Raw genomic sequence first — 21,463 nt, 5'->3', positions numbered from 1 at the left:
GTAATCTGGATACTATCGGAAGAAATTACTTCCCCTGGTTGAGCATCGGAGACTTCCTGGTCCGCTCGCTCAACCGGATCCGATTGTCCAGGGAATCGGAATTCTGATTCCATTAAAAAAGAATCTCCTTCAGGAGAATTCGGGTATGAGACTGGGTATACGGTACTGCCTCTAAGAAGGCCACCATCAGTCCCAGCCAATTGACGGACAGCAACATCCGAATCGTTGACTGAACCTTCTGGAGTTTCTCCGCAAGGAGAAACTCTCTTGCCCAGGATGTATCCAACCTTAGGCCCAGATAGTTCAGTCTCCTGGTGGGAACCAGGGATGATCTTTGGGAAAGCGAAAAAACGCTGATGTCCTGCGATGATGGGGATATAAAGATAGGCCTCCTAAATGTCTATGGACGCCAGGAAATCCCCCTGATGCAGGGAGGCCACCACTGTACGGATGGACTCTATTTCTTCCCAAGTCCAGATTTGGACGCACCTTGCCCTCTTTCCTGGGCATTGTGAATAGGTTCGAATAGAACCCCTGAAACCGTTCAATGTTAGAAGGGAAGAATCGCACCGGTGGAAGTGATCGAAACTCGATCCTGTGTCCTCCAGAAACCGGTGAAGACACCCCCCCCACCCCAGAGATGGGTAGGGACGCATCAGGCTGTATCTTCAGGCTTGGCTGAGCCGGACTTTTTGTTTAGCCGACCAGCGCCCTTTGAAACCCCTCTAAAGGGGCTTTGGAGGGTTTCGCCTTATCGCCCGCCCTCGCGGAACGAACAACTCTTTATGAGCAGAAAAGGAAGGTCCTCGTTGTTACGAGGTCCTTTTATCCTAACAGTCTGTGGCAAGACAGCAAGTGGTACCGTCTATCCTATAAAGAGTAATTCCTCAAACGGATAGCACCTAGCCATGCGTTTGGAAATAACAGGGGTTCGTTTCAAAACGACCCCATTTGGGTAAAGGAAAATCCTTCGCCCTTTTGGTAGGCTAACAAGTACCAAAAAGGAATCTCAGTCTCAGCTACCTCTGCCGGTGTAACCTCAAGACTAAAGGTTTCCCGGACGGACACAACTAGTGCATCCACCACTCTTGTGCTATGGCGGAGGCAGAAACGTGCTCCTCACTGCTGAGGAGATATTACCTGAGACAACAGCCCCTGAAGTATCTGATAAACAATAGGGGTAGGCAGGGGTCGCTTCTTGACCCCCGTCCCTGACAGGCCACCTCCACCCGGGATACCAAAGACTCCAAAACTGCCGATAATGCATTAAAAACAAGTTGGGTACTGGAGGGTCCTGCGGCCACCTTGAGGGGATCAGGTGGGGATACCTATGCGGCAGGGTCAATGATTATACAAGACACTTGCCAGCGACAAAAAATGACAAAGTAAAAAACTTTTTTTTTTTTTTTTTTTTGTGTCCCCCAGTCGCAACAGCGCCCCTCAGTGTTACCTGCCTTTTTGGACCCGAGAGAGAGAGAGACCCCAAGGCTCATCCCTGATGCACAGAAGTTTTCATCAGCTTGCTCAGTGCTTGTCTTGTTACAGACAGGAAGTCTTTGGCCCTATTTCCTGGGTAAAGGAGGCGGCTCCGCCCCTTAACACGCCTGCCGGCGCCTCCCCCTGGCTCCATGAGGTGTTTGAGTCACCTCAAACATGGCCGCCCCCATGCTGGAGACACGAGGCTACACCAAAATGGCGGCCTCGTGCGATCTACCAGACAATGGCGGCGGCCTGCACAGAATAGCGGCATGTCTGCAGAAGGATCTCGGCCTCACAACCCTTCACCCTCATGGTGGTCAGCATGGTCGGTGGTACCGGACCCTGGCGGGCCGTATGCGGTCCGTGGCCGTCGGGAGGCATCTGCTTAGCTGGAGGAATGATCTGGAATGCAGTATACATGTATAGACATCGCCCTGTGGCTTCTGACAGGTAGGATACCTTATACTATCACAGTAAAGTTCCAGTACTGCCACTGACTACAATCATTTTCACATTTTTACAATTAGATTGTCAGCTCCCAAACCAAGCCTCCTGGCTTCTTGTACACAAAAATCACACTCAATTAGGGGGATCTGTGACATGTTATAGGATAGAGGGGAACCCATCCTTACCATTACAGAGAGGGGCCCGCGTTCACCACAAGACCCGTCAGGGGGAAAGGGGGAACATACTACTCACCATACCGGAAACCAGGCGGGCGCCAACTCCTGACAGTACCCCTCTCCACCGAGGTAGGAGGGCTGTCGACCAATACGGACGCCGTGACTCATGGTCTTTGGCGTTTCAGCGAGACGTTTAACTCGCAGGGTCAGTCCCCGTCCAGTGGGACTATGTCGCGGCCGACCCAGCGCGGAGCTATGGCCTGCACGCGCTCGTAGGCTGAACTGGGGTGACCACTGGATCTCAACATCCAGCCCGTCGCCCAGTTCAGCTTTCTTGCTTGAAGATCTCACAGGAACACTGGAGAAAAAAAGCTGTCTAAAAAATCTTTTCTAAGAAAAAAATCCTGCCAGGACGGAAGATCCCAGCAAGGTATCTAGGTCCTTACTCCTAACTAGACAGAAAAAAACTGATTTGCTAGAGCAGGAAGTGAGAGGATATACCCTCTGGGACTGCCCCTAGGGTGTGGCCAGAACGTTTTCTTTCCTGTCTAGTCCTACTCCTGTAGAGGGCAGCATAACCCAAGGGTGTTGAATCACCGAGGACTACATCTGTCAATGAGCGATAGAGAAATAATCTTTTCTTATGTATAATCATATGGCATGTCCTTTCAAGTCCATGAGGGATACCAGCACAATTTTTTTGCATCTATCTTTGTTCTAATTCCTAAACCCTTCCTCCGATTTGGATGTACATACCCTCAAATTAAACCGGAGTGTGCACACTTTTAGCCCATATCCATTTGTTAACTATAGCTTGAATATGTTTTGGTAAATGCCTGAAAAAATTAAAATTGTGCCTGTGTCCAAATATATATGGACCTAACTGTATGTCAATAAAACTTAATGGTCTCACATCTTGTAAAAAGTAATTTTTTATTGTAGATCCCTGATATAGTACTATAAGTACCATCTTCAATATAGCCTTGTTTACTTATTAGAAAACGGTTATATTTCTCAACATGATGATTTAAACCATTTATTGGATGAAAAATGAGAGCGCTTTATGATTCATCAGAGTCACAAAAGTTCCCACAGACCCCATGAAGGAGAAAAATAATATACTATGCTGCAATTTTAAATACAAAATTAACAGGATACAGTAGCCATTAAAAAGTAAAGAATTCCACAGGAACCTATTCTATGATGCCAAAGCTCATGTTGGTCCAAGTACTTGCCATTCCGTTTATGTGCTGATGATTTTACAATTTTAAAGACTGTATTTTAGTTTTATTAAGGGGACACAGGCAGATCTACTAAAATTAATTTGTCTGATAACTAATTATATACCTTTAGTACAAATTAGTAGTATAAAACAAATGTATACCATGTTTAAACAAAATACATAATATATCTTCATAAGATGGTGCTTAGACCCAAAACCACAGGTCATCAAACTTGGAAAAGAACAAAATCCTAAACAGCTAAATTGTTCTTAGCTGCCCCTTTTTTTATTTTTAAAATACAGATTCAGAGGAATTCATCAGTCCTTTATACCCCCACAAACCCACTCAAAAATGAGACTTGGCTTTTAAAATATTTTAACTATATTTTGTTACCTTGACACAAGGTAAACATAACAAAGGTACTGATATATCTCCAGTTTTAGTCTGAAACCCTTCTCTGGAAGGAATCCTGTAATTATAGTCTGTTGACTTCCCTTGGAGAAAAATATAATATATATTACTATCTGCTATCAATGAAATTGAAAACTCTTTGAGCTTGTTTCCAATTACAACAACCTTGAAAAACCTGAAGAAACGAAAAAAAAAAAAATCCCAAAACACTCAAGGTATTGAAGAAAGGTAATTCATGATGTGGCACATGTCGTTTTTTCTATCCAGATGTTTTCCATTTTTAATTAGTTGGCTTGGGTAGCAGAACCAAGCTTAAACCAACATATCTTTTCTCGACTAAGGTCCAAATCTCTGAGTCGAATAGTAACTTCTCCAAGCAAGATGTTTTCCCAAAATCCTTCCTCACTGAGCACGGACAGCCAAATCTCACGTTGCTGAAGATCTCCTTTAGGAATACTGCCATAAACAAGCTGTAAAAGAAAATTAGAAACTGGTTGAAACAGATAAAAAGTAAAATAAATTATTTTATGATAGCAACCATATGGCACTAACCCTAACCACTTAACCTCCGGAAGGTTTTACCCCCTTCCTCACCAGGCCTTTTTTGCTATTCAGCATTGCGCTACTTTAACTGGTAGTTGCACAGTCATGCAAAGCTGTACCCAACAAAATGTATGTCCTTTTTATAACACAAATACAGCTCTCTTTTGGTGGTATTTGATCACCACTGGGAATGAAAAAAAAAAAAAATATTTCTAATTTATGTTAAAAAACATATCCAATAAACTCAAATGTTGTCATATATTTAGACAAAAATGTATTCTGGTACGTCTTTGGTAAAAAAAAAAAAAAAATCACAATAAAGTATATATTTATTGGTTTGCGCAAAAGTTATAGCATTTACAAACTATGGTACTGGAATTTACACAGCTTTTACTTTTCTGACTACCTATCACATTTCTTAAAGTGCTAAAATGCCAGGGTAGTACAACTCCCAACCCCCCCCCCCCCAAGTACCCCTTTCTGGGAAGTAGACACCCCAAGGAATTTTCTGAAGGGCATGTTGAGCCCATATTTAATTTTTTCCACAAGTTTCTGGGAAATAAAAAATATATATATTTTTTCTTTTACACAAATTTGTCATTTAAATATTATATTGTTTATGCATGCCAAGGGTATATGTGGAATTACACCCAAAAATACATTCTACTGCTTCTCTTGAGTATGGGGGATACCACATGTGTGAGACTTTTTGGGGGCCTAGTCGCGTGCGGGTGCCAAAAACCAATCCTCGCTTTCAGGCTTTCAAAGGACGTAAATTGCTCCTTTCACTTCCTCACTACCTAGCACAGTTTTAGAGGCCCTGAAATGCAAAGATAACAGCACCCCCTCCCCCTCAAAATTACTCCTTTTTAGAAAGTAGGCCTCCGAAACTGTGATAAGTAGTAAGGAAGTGTAATGAGGCAATAATGCCCTTTAAAAGCCTGAAGGTGCTTATTGGATTTTGGGGTACTGTAAACTACTAGACAGCCAAAAAGTCTCTCACATGTGGTATCCCCATACCTTGGAAAAGCAGAAGAATGTATTTTAGGGTGTAATTCCACATACAGTGCCTTGCGAAAGTATTCGCCCCCCTTGAACTTTGCGACCTTTTGCCACATTTCAGGCTTCAAACATAAAGATATAGAACTGTAATTTTTTGTGAAGAATCAACAAGTGGGACACAATCATAAAGTGGAACTAAATTTATTGGATATTTCAAACTTTGTTAAATAAAAAACTGAAAAATTGGGCGTGCAAAATTATTCAGCCCCTTTACTTTCAGTGCAGCAAACTCTCTCCAGAAGTTCAGTGAGGATCTCTGAATGATTAAATGTTGACCTAAATGACTAATGATGATAAATAGAATCCATCTGTGTGTAATCAAGTCTCCGTATAAATGCTCCTGCACTGTGATAGTCTCAAAGGTCTGTTTAAAGCGCAGAGAGCATCATGAAGAACAAGGAACACACCAGGCAGGTCCAAGATACTGTTGTGGAGAAGTTTAAAGCCAGATTTGGATACAAAACGATTTCTCAAGCTTTAAACATCCCAAGGAGCACTGTGCAAGGGATAATATTGAAATGGGAGTATCAGACCATTGCAAATCTACGAAGACCTGGCCGTACCTCTAAACTTTCAGCTCATACAAGGAGAAGACTGATCAGAGATGCAGCCAGGAGGCCCATGATCACTCTGGATGAACTGCAGAGATCTACAGCTAAAGGGGGGAGACTCTGTCCATAGGACAACAATCAGTCGTATACTGCACAAATCTGGCCTTTATGGAGTGGCAAGAACAAAGCCATGTCTTAAAGATATCCATAAAAAGTGTCGTTTAAAGTTTGCCACAAGCCACCTGGGAGACACACCAAACATGTGGAAGAAGGTGCTCTGGTCAGATGAAACCAAAATCAAACTTTTTGGCAACAATGCAAAACGTTATGTTTGGTGTAAAAACAACACAGCTCATCACCCTGAACACACCATCCCCACTGTCAAACATGATGTTGGCAGCATCATGGTTTTGGCCTGCTTTTCTTCAGCAGGACAGGGAAGATGGTTAAAATTGATGGGAAGATGGATGGAGCCAAATACAGGACCATTCTGGAAGAAAACCTGATGCAGTCTGCAAAAGACCTGAGACTGGGGCAGAGATTTGTCTTCCAACATGACAATGATCCAAAACATAAAGCAAAATCTACAATGGAATGGTTCACAAATAAACATATCCAGGTGTTAGAATGGCCAAGTCAAAGTCAAGACCTGAATCCAATTGAGAATCTGTGGAAAGAACTGAAAACTGCTGTTCACAAACGTTCTCCATCCAACCTCACTGAGCTCCAGCTGTTTTGCAAGGAGGAATGGGCAAAAATTTCAGTCTCTCGATGTGCAAAACTAATAGAGACATACCCCAAGCGACTTACAGCTGTAATCGCAGCAAAAGGTGGCGCTATAAAGTATTAACTTAAGGAGGCTGAATAACATTGCACACCCAATTTTTCAGTTTTTTATTTGTTAAAAAAGTTTGAAATATCCAATAAATTTCGTTCCACTTCATGATTGTGTCCCACTTGTTGTTAATTCTTCAAAAAAAAATTACAGTTTTATATCTTTATGTTTGAAGCCTGAAATGTGGCAAAAGGTTGAAAAGTTCAAGGGGGCCGAATACTTTCGCAAGGCACTGTATACCCATAGCATGTGAGAGCAATATATAATTTAAGTGACAAAAAAAAAAAAAAAATATATATATATATATATATATATATATATATATATATATATATATAATAATAAGGTGGTTTTTGCAATTTTTTTCAAACAGTATTTGTGCAGCGGTATTGCAAATGCCATTCTTTTACAGAAAATACACTGTCTTGAATTTTAATGTTCAAAAACACAATTTATTGCCCAATTGTTTGGTAACACATAAAAGATGATCTTATGCTGAGTAAATAGATATCAAACATGACATGCTTTAAAATTGTGCACGCTTCTGCAGCGGCGACAAACAACATACATATTTATTTTATTATTTTTTTTTTTGGTCCTCTCCTTTTTTTTTGAGGCTATGGATATCAATATTCATCTGATATATAAGCTTTATGTGCTTCCCAGAGTGTAGTGGATGATGTCATTCTTTTGGAAATATAACTCTAGTTCTTTTTCTAATCTGTTTCCTATTTCTTCATCTTGAATTAGTTCTTCATTTAACCTCCATATTCCCATACTTTTATAATAGGTTGGTATCTTAATTATTAGGATTAGGGGTGCGTGGTCAGATAGTGTGATTGTACCTATTTCTGTACTTTCTACATACAACATACATATTTAAACAGGTTATCACTTTCGATTTACTCAGAAGGTCTAATGCTAGAATTACTTCCCTTGATCTGACGTTCGCGGTGATACCTCACATGCATGGTGCAATCGCTATTTACATACGACACAAGACCAATGCTTTTGTTCGCCTTTGCACACAAGCACGGAGGTGCATTTATTTATTTATTTATTTTTAATTTATTTTGCTTCTTTTATTTTATTATCACTTTTATTATTATTACAGGGAATGTAAATATCCCATGATAGCAATAGGCAGTGACAGGTACTCTTTTCTGAGAAATCCAGGGCCTATTAGACTCTAGATCTCTCCTCTGCCCTTAAAGCATCTGACCCCACTAAGCTCAGTGTGATCAGATCCTTTCCCAATTTAAAAATGGCACTGTTTAACCACTTAAGGACCAGGCCTATTGCTGACACTTGTTGTTTACAAGTTAAAATCTGTATTTTTTGCTAGAAAATTACTTAGAACCCCGAAAACTTATATATATATATATATATATATATATATATATATTTTTTAGCAGAGACCCTAGAGAATAAAATGGAGATCGTTACAATACTTTCTGTCACACCATATTTGCGCAGTGTTCTTACAAACGCAGTTTTTTGGGGAAAAAATACACTTTTTGGAATAAAAATAAGAAAATAGTAAAGTTAGCCCAATTTTTATCTATAACGTGAAAGATAATGTTACGCCGAGTAATGATTACGGTGATACCTCACAAGTGTGGTTTGAACACCGTTTACATATATGGACGGGACTTGCGTATGCGTTCGCTTCTGCGCGCGAGCTCAGAGGGACGGGGCGATTTAAATATTTTTTCTTATTTTACTTTATTTTTACACGGTTTCCTAAACACTTGGGGGTTGGGAACCTCTCCCACCACCCATAAAAATTATCCTGTGGCGAATTCCCCCACTGGGATTACTTCTATGTTTAAGCGGACCGCCTGCTGTGTAAAAAAAAAATTGCGGTGTTATGGCAGCTATCTGCCATAGCTTCAGGTTTTTGAGGCCATTCTGATCTTTGAAAGTGGGGGGTGTCATGGCGCTCTTCTAATATCCCAAGGTGGTACAAGGAATGTGGGTGGATGGGAGGGGGGGGGGGTTATGGGGCTGCGTGGGGGGGAACAAAGTTTGGTGCTGTAGGGAAGCTATAGTCCGCGGCAGCCGGCTGAAGCGTGGATCTTGCATTCTGATCTTTGATAAGCTCTATGGAAACTGGCAGAACCGACGGGGAGGAGTCCCCTCCCACTGCTTGTAAAAGTTTAATTAGCCGCTATGATTGCTTTTAAAAAAAAATGGACTGCAAAAAAAAATACAAAGATGATGCCTACATCTGCAGGCATCATCCTGGTATAACTACTCAAAGTCCAGTGACGTACCAGTACGTTGTTAGTCCGTGTTGAGCATATATGCAATGTTATGTTTTGTCATGCAGCCAGTGGACTAAACGAAAAAAGAGAACCTAACAGATTCCTCCATTCACATTGATCGTAAGGATGAAGAAAGGAACCACCCACTGACAACCCCCCAGGCCCCTCATGCATTGGCATATACGTTTTTCTTTTTTAACTGCAGAGGAGAAATCTTCTCCTACGGCGCTGCAATGACTAATTATGTATTCTGAAAGCACACCCTGCTACTGTCAGAAAAAAACAGATCAGTGCTGCACCTGAATGACATTCTTAAAAAGGAAACAATGGTTAACAATAAAACACAGTAAGAACAGAACATTAACCACTTCCCTCCCGCCCTATAGACAAATGACAGCGGGAATGTGGTTGTGTTATCCTGACCGGACGTCATATGACGTCGGCAGGATAACACAGCTCTGGGCGCCCCCCGGGGGCGCGCAGAGCGGCGATCGGTGATGCGAGGTGTCAGCCTGACATCCTGCACCTCCGATCTCGGTAAAGAGACTACTGACGTAGCTCTTTACCGTGTGATCAGCCGTGTCCAATCACGGCTGGTCACATCGTAAACAGGAACAGCCTTTGATCGGCTTTGCTTAGTTCGTGCCTGACAGGCACCAGTAAAGGAGCGCTGATCGGCGGCTCCCCTGACAGGGGGGGGGGGGGTCGACACTGGTAATCAGATCATTGATTACCAGTGCAGACCCTCGGGGGGGGGGGGATGCCACTAGATCCACCAGGGATGCCCACTATGACCCCAGGGATGCCCGCTATGACCCCAGGGATGCCCACTATGGCCACCAGGGATGGCAATCAGGGCTCAGGGAGCCCCCCATTGCCCTCCCCATCAGTGATGCCCACCAGTGTCCTCCCTATCAGTGCTGCCCACAAGTGCCCATCATTGCCATCCTTTAGTGTCGCCCACCAGTGCCCATTATTGCCCACCAATGCCGCCTATCAGTGCCCATTAGTGCCCATCAGTGCCGCCCGTCAGTGCCGATCAGTGCCCATCAGTGCCACCTATCAGTGCCCATTAGTGCCCACCAGTGCCACCTATCAGTGTTCATCAATGCCGCCTATCAGTGCCCAGCAGTGCCGCCTATCATTGCCCACCAATGCTGCATATCTGTGCTACCTATCAGTGCCTATCAGTGCCGCATATCAGTGCCGCCTATCAGTGCCACCCCATCAGTGCCACCCCATCAGTGCCTGTCAGTGCAGTCTCATCAGTGCTCATCAGTGCAGGAAAAAACTTATTTATTTACAAAATTGTATAACATAAACAAAAAAACTTTTTTTTTTTTTTAAACTTTTCGGTATTTTTTTATTTGTTTAGCAAAAAGTAAAAATCGCACAGGTGATCAAATACCACCAAAAGAAAGCTCTATTTGTGGGGGGAAAATGACATAAATTTTGTGTAGGTACAGTGTTGCATGACCGCGCAATTGTCATTCAAAATGCAACAGCGCTAAAAGGGGAAAATTGGCCTGGGCAGGAAGGGAGGGAAGTGCCCTGTATTAAAGTGGTTAACTCAATAAAACAACTATTTTTGTGATTTTATTACAATTAGTTTTTTTTTCCTTGTAAACTTTCCAGACTAGGGTCACTCAAAATGCGATAGCCAGCCAGCCTGACCAATGTCTTTCGAGTTAGTGTGTGAATGTGTGCCCTAGACTGTGGTGTACCCTATATTAATACTCCACTAGTGTGTGATACAGATGAAAGCAGTCCTTGAGGCAAAGACCAGGCTGGCCAGGACAGGACAAAAAAACCCCCCAAAAAAACAGGCGTCTCTTCTTATTCCATGTCTGCTACAGACAAATCTTTTTTGGGGTGACTTTTGGGTCAGGGTAACAGGAATGGCATCCGGAAAATGCCACTCACTGCATCTGGATTGATAAGTTGGGCCACAGCACTTTCTGGATACAAAAGAGCCATGGTGATTTCTTCCTGAAATTTTAGGAAGGATTCACTTCATCCTGATGCTTTTTATAGTACAAAAGAGTTGAACAGAGCCAATTGAAATAATTATACAGACACTTTCTTGCACCAGCGTTTGGCTTTACGGGAAATAAAGTATGATTTTCTGTTATTTCTTTATTAATATAAGCATATATGATACAAAAAATTGGCAGACATACTGCCAAAAAACACAGAACGTTGAACATTAGTGCAACAGAACACAATTTCAAATAAGCAACATGAGAGAAATCCATGTGACATGACCATATACAGTATTTGTTGAAGAGCCCTATAAAAGACGAAAGCAAGAATTAACCAAAAAACCTGTGGCACTTTTAACAACCTTGTGAACACAATAATGTGAAACTCTATGGGAAAAATCCCAGGAGTAAGAAAAGGGGGGAATTAAAGCAAACAATGAGGAAGATTGACTTTTCGAGACATGGGTCAAGCATGATAACCGTGGCGCTGCCTGCAAAATATACAGACGCAGAGATATCCATAAGCATAGGACCAAATAAAAGGCAAGGCAGGAATGAGTATATTAGCAGGAGGAGAGAAAAGAAGAGGATGGTGACAAAAGATTGAGCACTCTCTCCTGGGGAGAATGAGAGGGGCCAGAAAAAAGTTACACACTGAGCGGGAATGAATTCATTCATGTAAGCGTCCATGAAGACAAAATGTTGCCACAGTCGCCAGGTGTCCTGAAAGGACTATACTGTGTTGCACAACGTGGAAGGTCCTCCATGTCCCTAAGCTTGTTCAACTTTGAGAACCAAAAAGAGAGTTGGAGGATTTACCTCCTACCAGTCCTTCTTCCAAAGCCGAAGGACCAGAAGAGAGTTTAGGATCCTTGATGTCAAGCTGTACCATCAGTGCCTTGATTTTATTCCCACTGAAATTTTAAGGGGAGTGACGGCACTGTTTGCCAAACAAAACACCTGCAGACAGCAGGGGTTATCACAGGGTTCTTTACTAAGGGATCAGGCCAACAGAGCATTGGGCAAGGCTAGATTCACAAGGGCTGTGCTGGGCACAGACAGAAAATCAGGGCAATCTGGCACCACAAGGGTTAAGTCCAACACATAAGACAGAAATCAAGGCAGAGCAAGGGATGGCACAGCAGAGGTTAAGTCTAACACACGGCAGTGATTCAGGCACAGCTGGCGTTTGGCATAGCAGGGGTTAAGTCTAGCACCCAGGGCAGAGCAGGGTATGGCACAGCACACAGCAGTGATCCGGCCCATGGGGGTACTGCATGGGTTAAGTCCAACACACAAAAGTGATTCAGACAGAGCAGGATATGCCACAGCATGGGTTAAGAGATGAACCAGCCAACAGCAGCCTCAGCTGAGGGGACCCAGAGAGGCTGAAAGGGAGTGGAGGTCCACAGGAGGCAGGAAAGAGGTCCCTCTAAGTCTGATTGCAGGTCCTTGGTGGGCTGTGTCTCCTGGCCGCAACTTCAGAACCACACAGGCAGCAGGCCGGGCCACACTCCGATATTTATCTCTGAAGCTGGGGAATGATCCCATGTCCAGGGAACCCGAGGTTTGGTGGGAACCCTGGAAGCCGGCTCCATTTCCTCAGCACACAGAAGCATGGTCTTTATCCCAGGCAGGCACCGCAGCAGTAAGGTGGCAGACTGCTTGGCTGGGAAACAGGCCAGAAACCACAGAGGTTCTGTGTCCAGCATGTACAGTAGGTGCAGGGATACAGGATGGTGGTTACGCTGGGCAATGTAAATATGGTGGGGTCTGTGCTGGAAGGCAGAGGAATAATTTTTGGGATGAGCAGTGGGACTGTGACAGGGGAATTTTGCAAGAGGCACTTCATGCATGGAAACCCAAAAACATCTTGCAGCTGAAAGCATTTTGCATGGAGGAGTGGTAAAAATGTCAATGTCAGTTGGTGGGCAGTTTCAGAAAATGCCTAGAAGATACCAAGGGAGTACTTACTTTTTTCACAGTACACCATTAGATCTATTAATATTTTTCTTGGATAAGTTAACACAAGGCAAATCATTTTCTTGTGTTTTTATTTAAAGGGGTTGCAAAGTCAGAAGTTTTTTTTATCTTAATGCATTCTATGCATTAAGATATAAAAACCTTCTGTGTGCAGCAGCCCTCGTAATGCTTACCTAAGCCCCCTCTCAATCCAGCGATGTCCACAACTGTCTCGACCATCTGGGACTCCCCTCCTCATTGACTAAGACACAGCAGCGGCGCCATTGGCTCCTGCTGCTGTCAAAGTCCGTTAGCCAATGAGGAAAGAGAGGGGGCGGGGCCGAACCACAGCTCTGTGTCTGAATAGATACATGGAGCTGTGATTCGACTCGGTGCTCCCATGGCAAGCTGCTTGCTTTGGAGGTACTCAAAGAGAGGGAGGGGCCAGGAGAGCCCCGAAGAGGGACCCGAGAAGAGGAGGATTGGGGCTGCTCTGTGCAAAATCAACTAGCCAACAAGTATAACATGTTTGTTGTTTTTATTGAAAAAAAATGAGACTTTACAATCACTTTAAGTGTTTCACCATTATCTGTAAGCACTGTTTGAATAAAAATCAATGTTTGCCTGTACAAATAGTTTGAAGAGGTCAACAATTTTCCCCGGGTTTACTTATTATAACACACCACGGTTTGAAAAATTACAAAAGTTAAATAGATAAAAGGTTCAAGGGTAATTTTATGGCTAAATTATAAAAACATTAATGGGTTATATAAACATCAATAAGTAAGAATTTACAGATGAATATAAATTACATAAAAACTACATTACAGTAAATGCTGCAGGGGACTACATATTGTAGTTAATCAGGTTGACATTTTTTCATCTAGTTCAACCAGTTAAAAAAAAGCACACTACCGTATACCTATAGTTGACTACATAATATTAAAGAACCATGTGCAACAGAGGAATTTCAAGGATCCTTCATTCAACAGTATATGTTACTTACAATTTTCAAATATGCACACTGTAAAGTACACAGGCTTTGTTTTGCCACACACATTAAATTTAGAGGTCAAAGTGTCTGTGTTTTTGTACAGTATTCTGCCTGAGAGGTTACATTTTCATTAGAAGCTTTTATGCAATGCATTGCTAAATCAGTGCATGTAAATTCATACCATTTCATTGTAAGTTGGATTGCATGTTTTCTTTGCAACCTTAGTTTTTCTCTTGGTTGTCTTTTGTGGATCCGGTAACAGGTAAATCTTTACATAGGGGTTTGGCTCATTGGTATCCCGCAGAGGCTAGTCAAAAAAATAAAAAATAAAATGAATACATAAAGAATCAGGGAAAAACACAATCCTGACTAGGTGATAATGTACATCTAAAACACACAGCTTGTAGAAGACTATTTGATTCTGCAAGTATTTACAAAACATTTACTATTAATGAGGCTTCATTGTAACACTTAAAAAGCCTCCTGCTCCAATGTAAAGTGCTAGTACAGATCTTACAGGGGGGACTGGCTTCAAGCAGAGACAAAGCCTACTGAAGTACTGCCAGGGCTGCTGATGGGGGGGGACAGAAAAGGAACAATGCCCTCTGTGTCATTCACCCAGCAACTCAAATCTGGTTTCTCCCCCCCGCCGGCTTTCAGTTGCTGGGTGAGAGACACAGCGGCCTGGATTTAGGGGGTGCTGGGGTGGGTTGTGCCCACCCCGATTTCAGTTCTGCCCTGGCTGGTGTTCGAGATTTTGAGTTTAATATTTTAAATAATAAAAGGCTCTGAAATACATATGAATGTTTTAATGTAATATGTTAGTTTTTGAAGGTCACTTCATTTTGTCTTTGTGAAAAACAGAGAAGCCATTTTGCTATGTTTGTATTTCTATTCTGAGTTTCTGTGTTAGTTTGTTGGGTGGAGTTGAGTCTTACTATAGACGCAAACCATATATGCAAAAGTGGGTGTTACTTTTATATTTAGAATTACTACCCTCTTGGGACACACTTTTTGCGGACATTGTCTTTACATACAGTATAAAAATACACTATATTAGACGTTCTAGAGAGAGAGAAGAGAAAATAACATCTTACACTTTGAAGACACGTAACAGCTCTCTCTCCTTCTGTCAATTTTTGTTTTATTCTGTTTCGTATGTTTTGTTTACTTTAAGAAAATAAACAACTTTCCTGAAGAATCATGACAGCTGAGAAGTCTCTTGTTTTTCTTTAAGTGAGAACAGGACTGTCATTCTTAACAGGAGTGAGTGTGTTTGTTCATATAAGCAGATAAAATGAAATAGTTAACATCTCAAGTTCAGAAGTATAAACCTGCCTCTGTATTACCGGTAATTGATACATTCCATACATGGAATACAGGCATGCAGTGGTTTTTGGAACAATGTCAGAGTGTAGATAAGTTCTCTAATGGACAAACTACTAAGTTTAATGCTGCATATAAATTATCTTTTTATGAATATTTAGGTCCTGAAAGTGGAAAGAAAATGTGTGTTATTACATGTGGTCATTCCAAACACATTAAAAGACAACAGCAAGAAAAGGGCGCACCAATCTAGTGCATTACCACTAAAAGGATTTATTAAAATAATAAAAAGTATATATTATACTCACAAAACACTAGCAGCCAAAAGGTGCTGCTAGCACCTTTTGGTTCTGGGGAAGAGGGTTCACCCTCGAAATGCGTAAGCCTAGCCTTAGCAGACTCATGCAAATCACTGCATGCTATCCAGCACCGCGCAGTGCCTTGGTTACCTTGGAGATCTTGTGTTGATCATGTTTATAAGTGTGATACCTACATCTGTTTGTGAGTATAATATATACTTTTTATTATTTTAATAAATCCTTTTAGTGGTAATGCACTAGGTCGGTGCGCCCTTCTCTTGTTGTTGTCTTTTAGTGTGTTTCAGATACCCTTGATCCTGAGGGGGCAGCAAGACCACAAGTCATACCTACTTGTCCACTTGAACATTCCCCCCATCATACATTACTCAAGCGCAGGAGAATAATTTTAAATTTTGGACATTCCAAACACATACAAGGGGCAGAACAAAGCTTACAAGAGAATCCATTAATTGGGATTGCGGAAAAAACTGTATGCAAATTAGATAAATTGAAAAGAACTTGGTGTTTAGTGTTTAACAATACCACAGATGAGGTAATTGAGGAAACGATAAGATTGAGGAAACAATAAGTTAAGGATTGAGCAATTTTTACAAAAGAATCCAAACTTGGATTTGGTTATTAAATTAAAGGTAGCAGATTGTCCAAATTTACTTGAGGCTACCCAGCAAATGTTGAAACGTAAATATTTTGTGCAACCTGAAGTTTCTAAGTGTCAATAATTTCTTCTCTTCAGTCTTCACAAAAGAAGTGGGGGGCTACACTAACCCAGCTTGTAGGGCCAAACTAAATAACACACCTCAGGAAGTACCGCCATGGCTGACAGAAGATAGACTTAGAACTAAACTAGAGAAACTTAACATAAATAAATCATGGGGACCGGATGGCTTGCACCCAAGGGTTCTTAAAGAGCTCAGCCAGGTGATTGCCAGACCATTATTCTTGATCTTTAAGGTTAGTTTACAGATGGGTATGGTGCCAGCTGATTGGAAAAAAGCCAACGTGGTACCAATATTTAAAAAAGGGCAGAGATATATCCCGGGTGACTATAGGCCGGTCAGCCTAACATCAGTAGTCTGCAAGATTTTGGAGGGGATGTTAAGGGACCACATACAAGACTTTAGTAATGAAAATGGTATTATTAGTAGTAATCAGCATGGATTCATGAAAAATCGTTCTTGCCAAACCAATCTATTAACCTTCTATGATGAAGTGAGCTGCTACCTAGATAAAGGTAAGCCTGTGGATGTGGTGTATCTGGACTTTGCAAAGGCCTTTGACACCGTTCCCCACAAACGCTTACTGTTCAAACTAAGGAAGGTAGGTATGGACCATAAGGTGAGTACCTGGATAGAGAACTGGCTCCAGGGGAGAGTGCAAAGGGTGGTGATTAATGGGGAGTACTCGGATTGGGCGGGTGTGGAAAGTGGGTTCCCCCAGGGTTCTGTCCTGGGGCCAATCCTGTTTAATTTATTCATAAATGATCTAGAGGAGGGGATATCTAGTACAATCTCAGTATTTGTGGATGATACTAAACTAAACATGCCAATATCTTCTATACAGGATGTGGAAACATTACAAGCGGACCTGAACAAAATAATGGGGTGGGCAACTACATGGCAGATGAGGTTTAATGTTGAAAATGTAAAGTAATGCACTTGGGTACCAGAAAGCAAGCTACTCACTATGGGGGAACCTCTGGGTGAGTCTAGGATGGAAAAGGACCTCGAGGTACTGGTAGACAACAGGCTTGGCAGTGGCATGCAATGCCAAGCCGCTGCAAGCAAAGCCAACAGAATACAGGCATATCCCGTTTTAAGTACACTCACTTTACGTACACTCGCGAGTACGGACACAGCCTGGTCAGCTTGGCATGGCATTACTCCCAGTTTTTAACATTGGCGTCTATGGGAAATCTTGGTCAGCTTGACATGGCACTACTCCTAAACCAGAAGTGACAGGGATACCAAACTTGGGGAGCAATGTGAGGGGACCCAGGACTACAACATATCCTATTTGTGGCCAGCCAGCTTGCCTAGGAAATGAAAAAAGGTATTGCTTCACTTTAAGTACATTTTCGTTTTACATACATGCTCTGGTCCCATTGTGTACTTAAAAGTGGGGTATGCCTGTACTGGGATGTATAAAAAAGGGGATTCACTGCAGAAATAAAGAGATTATTCTCCCTCTCTACAAGACTCTGGTCCGGCCACATCTGGAGTATTCTGTCCAGTTCTGGGCACCGGTCCTTAGGAAGGATGTGCTGGAACTGGAGAGAGTCCAGAGAAGGGCAACAAACATAATTAGGGGAATGAAGGACATCAGCTATGAGGAAAGACTACAAGCACAGAACTTACTCTCTCTGGAAAAGAGACGATTGAGGGGGGATATGATATCAATGTACAAATACTATACTGGCGACCCTAGCATAAGGGACAAACTATTCAGAGAAAGGGAATACAATAAGACACGTGGCCACTCACTAAAACTAGAGGAAAGGTGGTTTAACCTTAAAATACGTAGGGGGTTCTTCACTGTAAGAGCAGTAAGGATGTGGAATTCTCTTCCGCAAACAGTTGTATCAGCAGGGAGCATCGATAGTTTCAAAAAACTATTAGATGGGCACCTTAAAGACCACAACATACAGGGGTATACAATGTATGGTTAACAGCAAACACACACATCATAGGTTGAACTGGACTGATGTCTTTTTTCAACCTCACTAACTATGTAACTATGTCAACTGTTAAAAGTCTTTGCAATAAGCATTTCTGGTGGGAGTAAAGACTATGGTTGTGGGAGGAGTCTTTCATGGGAAATTGGCCAATCGCAATGCATGGGCAGGCCCCATTCTGTGAGTTTCAAGAGAAAATCAGTCTCCAAACAATTTCTTTGTTTTTGCTATAAACAGGAAAGTCATATTAAAAAGCAGTGTACAAGTTTTTTTGCAGATGTACAATCAAAATCTGTCAAAAATGATAAAAACAAACTTGATAAACGAGATTGTTACCAACAGTATATTGGGATACAAAGTGTGACAGCTACGACTGACAGTAATAGATTATCTTCTGTGCGTTCTGCAAAGAATGTGACATTTAAAGGCATACAGAGAAGCAAAGATCCAGTTACACAAACTAGCTAGCTATCCCATGACAGGTTTCATTTCTTCTGTGGCTCAGAGAATGATAGATTATTGTGTCAATCCTTCCAGATACATGGAAGAGAGTCCAAGGACAAAAAAAAAAAAAAAATGAAAAGGTACTATTACCTACTAATGTAACTGTTTTTAAGAAGATTTTTAGGCCTTGTCAACTTTTCTCGAGAATTCATTCAGATTTCTGCAGACAAAGCATCTGTCTGAGTAAATCTTAATGAATTATGGAGGCTTACTGAGGATTTAGGGTGAATATTCTTAATAATAGGAGAGGCCTTGTATACAATCATTTGAAAATCTAAAGTATGCCCTTATAACTTAGGTATTTCTATTTAATGTAGATCTCTTTCAACCATTTTACATTCAAGTGTATGTGGATGATGAGACAATTTCATCAGTAAAAATATATTAGGAGTGCATTATACAATGCTAGAAGTCAGACACATTGTGGATTTTGCACTACTTGGTTTGCGAACACCTCAGGTTACACTAAAAGGTGTTATTACAAAGAAAAACAAAAGGTGTTAATTCACAAAGATTTGCCTAGTGACAAATGGATCTTGAGGAGATAGCTTGTTAGTTGAAGTGGGAGGTAATTATTTCTTGGCTCAAATGACGCACTGTGAGAGACAGAGCCACAGATGTGTAATTAATCATGAAAAAGTCACTCCTTCACCTTTTTAGTGGACATGTGTTGGGAATAAATTTCCTGTGCTTATATAGATGGATCCAGATATTGGCACAATGGAGCGTTTGTGATGGGATTTGCTATTTGGATTCCGGATCAGCAACCTTTGTTACAATATAGGCTTCCTGGATATATGTCTGCACAAAGAGCTGAACCTGAGGCTGCCTTGTGTTTGTTTTGCAGAGTGACTGTGCAAATGTGGTCCATCCACTCCCACTTTATGTTTCTATATGGTTGGTTCTCAAAAATAGACCACTTCAACATGATCAAGTTTCTTTCAGAAATAGAACATATAGTAAAGATCAAAATAAATCAGTGGTCCTTTTGCAAAATTAAAACAATTGTGAGTGTAGTAGTCTAAAGAATATTAGAATCTGATAAGGCTACTTCTTTATAAGATTTAATTTGGTCACAGGATAAAGAGGCGGACACTGAAATTGTATCTTAATAAGAATCAGTGCAGACTGATAGAAAGAGATAAAAGTTATTGTAAAAATATTGAAGGTCAATTGCTTCCTTATATTTCAACAATAATGACTAGAATGCTTTTGAAATTGAATTATTCTCTTTTTGTACATCCAGTACCTGATTTTTTTTGTATGAGCTAATGGAAGCAAATTTTTGAAATACTTATTTTTAGAGCCCTTTGTCATCAAACTTCTGACTCTTGTTTTATTTGTTTATAGAATACAATTGGAAAAGGTAAACCTAAACTAAAAATGGGGGACTTATTTACATGCTATATTTTAGCTTAAGAGCTTTAGTATTTTCTAGTATAGGTTTGTCACTTTTTTGAGTTGAAGACAGGACAAATAATGTCTTTTCTTCCATCTTTTGAGATTAGCATTCATAGTTATTTACAATCTGTTGTATAGAAATAAGTGTGGTTGCAAATATTGAAACAACAGGTACAAGAACTTCAGAAGTTTGCTGCACAAAATATGGCCAGACACTTGCTAGATTTAAATAGAAGTGATGATTTGAATAAGGTTTCTACCTCTGAGTATATCAAGAAATGTATTCCAGGAACTCAAGTTATGTTTAAGAATTATGGTTAAGAATTATAGATCTGAAGGTACTTGGGATGCCAACTGGGAAGGTTCATGGGTAATTCTAAAGTTAATTGGGACTATAGTTAATTTTTGTTCAAAGAATGGTCCATATTGATCAATGAACATTACTTAAGAAAAACATATAACTTTTTTGATAATTTGACACTTGTTTTCTTTTTCTCTCCTAGATATGTCTTTCGTTTCTAAGTTTAAAGAAAATGATTTAATTTTTTTTCTGGATTTTTGAATTCTACTATGACCATGAGACAAGCACAATTAAACCTCTATTTGTCACAATTTTTTTTGTTTTTGTTTTCAGCATTACTTCCTTTCTAATTGTGTTATTAAGGACTATCATTTTTTGGATGGACTTCAACGTTTTCCTCATATGGACTTGTTTCATAAGAGACATTCTGATCGTTTGATCATTATGAGAGGGGGAGTTGGGATGCGATTCTCATATATGAATTTGTTTTATGAATTGTCTGATATAGTAGAATTATGAGTGTTTAGAGCTTGAAAACACCCTAAAACACATAGAATAGATTATACAATTATGGGATTATGTGTAAAATCTGCTGTATTAATCTTGAGGGTAGTGACAAGATGGAAGGAAACATAAATGACTCCGTGTTAACATAGAAATCTGATACGTTCTCCTACAATGCGCCCTAGGCGGCTGCCTAGTTTGTATAGTGGAAGCACCGGCCCTGCGTACAGTAATGTCTACATCAACCTTTAGGACAGACAGAGACTCTGCACGTAAAAAAAGATCATCCAGATAACCCAATACCGCGATCCCCCTTTGCTTGAGCAAGGCTAACACCAGTGCCAACACTTTAGTGAACACCCGAGGAGCTGAGGCGAGACCAAAGGGTAATGGTTCAAAGTAATTTTCAAGCAAAAAAACTTTTTTTTTTTAATGTAAACAAAAACTGACAAAAGGGGCTTGGTCTTCAAGCGGTTAGAAGAGTTGGTGATGTGTGGCATAAGC

At 41.0% G+C, this 21,463-nt stretch overlaps 1 protein-coding gene across 1 annotated transcript in view; it reads right to left on the bottom strand.

Moving 5' to 3' along the window:
• Positions 1 to 3,927: 3,927 nt before the first annotated feature.
• The window catches only part of PIK3C2B (phosphatidylinositol-4-phosphate 3-kinase catalytic subunit type 2 beta), an 858,553-nt gene continuing 841,017 nt past the window's right edge, over positions 3,928 to 21,463 (bottom strand). Inside the window, exons 32-33 of the mRNA XM_082244643.1 lie at positions 14,114 to 14,239; positions 3,928 to 4,206 (exon numbers count right to left, since the gene is read on the bottom strand). Of these exons, the coding sequence (XP_082100769.1) occupies positions 4,021 to 4,206; positions 14,114 to 14,239 (312 nt within the window). The 3' untranslated portion in view covers positions 3,928 to 4,020. The remainder of the gene's footprint in view (positions 4,207 to 14,113; positions 14,240 to 21,463) is intronic.

The sequence above is a fragment of the Pelophylax lessonae genome, assembly GCF_965119305.1.
Source record: "Pelophylax lessonae genome assembly, chromosome: 2".
NCBI classification, from domain to species: domain Eukaryota; kingdom Metazoa; phylum Chordata; class Amphibia; order Anura; family Ranidae; genus Pelophylax; species Pelophylax lessonae.
The sequence above is the reverse complement of the archived record's forward strand: the minus strand, read 5'-3'. Positions and strand labels throughout refer to the sequence as shown.